This window comes from Chelon labrosus, assembly GCF_963514085.1.
Source record: "Chelon labrosus genome assembly, chromosome: 10".
Lineage (NCBI taxonomy): Eukaryota > Metazoa > Chordata > Actinopteri > Mugiliformes > Mugilidae > Chelon > Chelon labrosus.
In genome coordinates, this window is record NC_140360.1 from 21,698,434 (window position 1) to 21,703,305 (window position 4,872).

A 4,872-nucleotide genomic window follows, 5' to 3' on the forward strand; every position below is an offset into this window, starting at 1 on the left:
CTATTTGTTCCACATGTCAGGGTAGACTCTCCGTTCATCTCGTATCCAGCTCTGCACTGGAACGTCACAGTAGACAAGTACCCATATGGAGGTCGGGAACCATGCACCCAGTTAGCATTAGCAATATTGGGTTCGTAACACTGAACCTCTGCAATCAAAGGAATTGGAAAATCATAATTAACACAGTTGTCCAAACCTGGAAAAGTCTGTGAAACATAGTACAAAATAACTTCAAACATTTATTAACACATGTAGGAGGATCAGGTGTGAATCTTCCACCATCTGAACAAAATGATCGTTTTGTCTCATTGAGTGTATAACCCCTTTTACAACTGTAATCTACAACTTCACAATAGCCAGAGATTTTTTTGTTTGGACTGAACGTAGCATTTGTAACCACAGGTGGTGGATCACAAGCCATCTCTGCAAAATAAAAATGTAATTTATTAGAAGGAAAACAGACACCAAGTTCAAAATCAGATATGGGAGGTGAGTGAACCGACCTTCACATGTAGGCAACCTGCCGTCCCACCCTTGATCTCCACAAGTGATTTCTTTTCTGCCAACCAATGTGAGACTAAGTGGGGAGGTAAAAACATAAATTAACATGAATATCACATGACAACAATAGATCACCCACTTACATTGGAAATAATTTTCATTTTTAGGTGATGATGCTTAAAGAAAATGTGTAAATTGATAACCATTAACAATCACTGATTTCACACACAATGACTTTATTACTAACCCCTCGTTACAAGTGATCACAGCTTTATCACCAAACTGATTCCCTTCAGGATAGTCAACAACTCCATTTGGCACTTCTCCAGCAGTGCCACAGCTCTTCCCTGAAATAAAATAAAACAACACTGAAGACTAAGTACTTTATACACAAATTAACTAATTAACTAATATTATGTGCAAATTAGTCAAGACACTAGTCACCTGATAATTAGTCATCTATCTATATTAACATCTTCAAGTTTATATATTCCCCACTGTGAGATAAATTGAAGGATTATCTCATTTTATATACATTATTAACTAAAAGGGTCTAAATTTGAGAATACAACTGCTACTATTATGAATTTGAATGTACAATCAAGAGATAATATTCACTCTCGCAGATGAGCTTCACAGGACTCCAACTGCCAGCAGTACAAGTAATGTCTGGGGACCCTCCTGCACGTGTATAGCCAACATCACAAGCAAAGGAAACTCGGGTCCCATCAGGGAAGGTTTGTAAAAGAATGTCATTGCCCTTCAAACCCATGTTTGGTCCTCCAACAGGTCTGGAACAGTCTTGACCTTAATGAAAAATAAAAAAAAAAGAGAGAAAGATGAGTAGTAGTGACTGAGTAGAGGGTGCATGGTTGAGAGAGGGCAGACTAACCAAAGACAAAACACCCATCCATCCATCCATCCATCCATCCATCTATAGGAGTTCTAACTCTGACAAAAAAAACTGCTTATAATGACACATACTGTATGTCACAAGCATATCCATCCTGCACTCACCTTGGACTGTAATGGCGAGGCCAGTACTGCTCAGCAGAAGGAAGACAATGATACCCATGACTGAAACTTGTCAGTGGGACCTATACGCCAGTGAGCCCTTTCTAGTAATACAAAAGCAAACAAAAGCAAGGCAACCAGAGACAAATACAATGAATATTAACTCAGATCACAGGGTTGATATGATATCCATTAGACCAGGGTTGTCTCTGCAGAACACACTCATTTAGATTAATGCAGTTACATTGAATATTTAATCTCAAATGTAAGCAGAGGTCTATATGGGAAAATACACTGATCAGCCACATCATTAAAACATGCTGACAGAAGAAGTAAATAACAATGTCCATCTTGTGACAATAAAATGTTCTGCTGGGAAACATGTGGATCTGGCATTCATGTGGATGTTACTTTGACATGTAGCACCCACCTAGACCAGACCAGACCAGGCACCCTCACCCCATAGCAATGACACTTCTTGATGGCATCAGCCATCCCCAGTAGGATGCAGCCTGACACAGGCGCACACACAAAAACAGTTTATGAACAACTTAAAAGTGCATGAAGAACAGCACAAGGTGTTGACCTGGCCTTCAACTTCACAAGATCCTAAACTGATCAAGTATCTGTGGGATGATCCACAGAGACCCCTCCCCTCAACCCATAGGACCCAAAGGCCCCCACTGACAACTTTCAGTTGCCAGACACCACAGGAAACCCTCAGAAGGCCCATGTCCATTCTCTGATGAGTCAGACGTCTTTTGGAGGTACAAGGGAGACCTACACAATATTAGGAAAGTGGTCATAATGCTATGCCTGATCAGTGTATAGGCTGTATATGCAAGGATAACAGTGTAGCATTAAAAAGTACTTAGCATCTGACAGGTTTAGATGTAGTTTAGAATTGGAAGTTTCCAGGAGCTAAAATGCAGTTGTGTCCTAAACTAGATTCAAACACTTTAAGTAGTCACAGGGTCAGAAGATCTGGGCCCGTATTCCTAAAGATTCTTAGCGCTAAGAGTTGCTTCTAGTGGCCAAATTCTAAGAAAATTCTTAGAATCATGACGTTTTCAAAGAATTTCCTCTCAAAGTTAGGAGAAGCTCCCAATAAAGATAAAAGGTATTCCTAAAGAATCTTAGCTCTTAAGAGTGCTCCTAAGGTGAGATCTGTTAAGAGCAGGGAGGAGGACTTTTAGGAGCCTTAGGAATTTCTTAAGCAGAGGAGAAAATGGCTGAAAGAAGAGTCAGGAGAGATATTCTCCAAACACTGAATGACAATCAAGCTTGTTACAATCGCAATATCACCGGAAATGAAAGTCATCACAACACTGAGGTATTTAGCAACAGGAAAAATGCAAAAATGCAACAATGCAGCAGTGATGACTTGGGGGCAAATCTACCTCTCTAAACACTTTTATTCTCATTGACCAGTTGATCCAGAAGCAAACACTGTTCCTCTGTCCAGTTGGGTTTCCTACTTCATTTCTTCTCCATTGCTGTTTGGTTTTTGGAAGATTTGAACCAACCAACACTGCTTCTTCTAGGCCGGTTAGCAATCACAGAAATTGATGAAAGCTGAGCCATTTTACCCTTGTTAATACCAAATGGATGAAGTGCAAAATGTTACCAGCGTGGTAAATGAATGAAAGCAAATAAATAGAACTATCAGCATGTGAATACTGTGCAAGTGGGCCTGAGTTTAATCACACATTTTATAGGATAATTTTTAAAGTATAGCTTACTATTTATTTATTTTTATGTAAAGTATTATTTATAATTCCACAGTCTTCATAGAGATTAGATTCTGTTATTAAGTCTATTAATTTGACAGTCCATTCTAGGCCAATTATCACCAAAACTGTATTTTTATCTAGTTTTAGGATCAACCAATCACACCTCTTGAAATGATGACTCATACCTAGCAACGGGGTCAACCACACCTCCTCACTAAGATAAGAGTTTCTGTCCATTCCTTGCTAAGAGTTCTCTGAGAATTTTCTGGAATCACTCCTAAGCTAAGACTCCTAGCTAGGAATTTTTAGGCTAAGTTAGGAGCTCTCTTAGAGGATTCTTAGAATCTTTAGGAATACGGGCCCAGATCTGTGGTGAGTGAGTCATTAAATGCAGGTGAATCAGAAAGCTTCAGTGTAATGTGGCACGTAGAGAGTATGTCTTAATACAGCAGGCACTGCGATAAGGAAATCATTGTTGTGCCTAGGTATTTATCTGTGATGCATCGTGATTGGTGTAACAGTGATCTGCTCTGTTCTCTGCCACATTTTCACTGTTGTTCAGATTTTAGTATCTCATTACACCAAGAGTGATGTTATGTACAGGACTATTGTCCTCACTGACAAAGACCTGATGACACATTAATAATGAATTAAGTTCCACCAGTGAATCACATTTTCCCCTCCCTGCAGAGATCATTGCTACAGAGGTCATGAACTACAGACTAAGCCACGGTTGCAGTTATCACTTCATGATGGACTTAGACCCAGACATCACGAGTTGAGACAAACAAGCCCAACACCGTTAATAGCACCTGGGGTCAACAGTCCAAAGTGCGTTATTGCTGCTCTATTTCACAGGAACGCTCTGCAGTCAGTGACGCATTGCGGTAATATAGTTTAAATTTTATATAGTTCACTGGAAAACATCTCCTCAGGGCGTGGTGCGTATAAACAAATTAGTGCTCGCACTTGCTGATAAGAAATAAATTAGGCAAGTCATTCAAGAAAACGGATCAGACCTGACTAACATTCCCACACCAAAGTGAGCCCATACACGGTTTAAGTCTCGTGTGTTAGTTTTGGATGTGCAATTAGTCAAAGCACTGGATAGTTTTACTCACACAGAAGCACAGTGGGCTGCTCTCTGATGTACGTGGACTTCTAGTCTGGAAAAAAAGGTGATGCCAACTGGTGACGCATCTTGTCCAAACAGCTGAAAGTCCCCAAGTCACAGCACACAAGCTCCGACCACAAAACTTTAATATCGACAGGATGAACCAGAATCTTCCTTTTTTTTTTTTTTGTATTTTCAATTCTGATGAATGATTCTAAATCATGATTTCCAGCTAAACATTAAATCATAGGCACATGAATAACAGGAATCAGACAGAAATAGACAAATATGCCAAACTAAACCAATGAGAAACATTAGGTTATGGGTTAGGGTTAACTCTTTCACTGTTCTACCCAACTTCTAAGTTTGTACGTCATGTAGGTCACAGCAGTGTAGAAAACGCAGGGTGTGACTTGCAATGTCTGGTTTTTAGACACACAATCTGATTGAATCTGAACGTACAACTTGCTTGGGTTGAGGCCCAAGACCATTTCGTCACTTTTATATTCA

General features: G+C 39.7%; 1 protein-coding gene across 1 annotated transcript; it reads right to left on the reverse strand.

Moving 5' to 3' along the window:
- LOC311493820 (complement decay-accelerating factor-like) lies at positions 1–1,576 on the reverse strand (the record flags this gene model as incomplete). Its single annotated transcript, XM_084552604.1, has 5 exons — positions 1–56; positions 504–577; positions 749–848; positions 1,189–1,308; positions 1,519–1,576. 5 exons carry the CDS (start codon positions 1,574–1,576, stop codon positions 1–3), a joined length of 408 nt encoding a protein of 135 aa, XP_084408730.1.
- Positions 1,577–4,872: the final 3,296 nt, after the last annotated feature.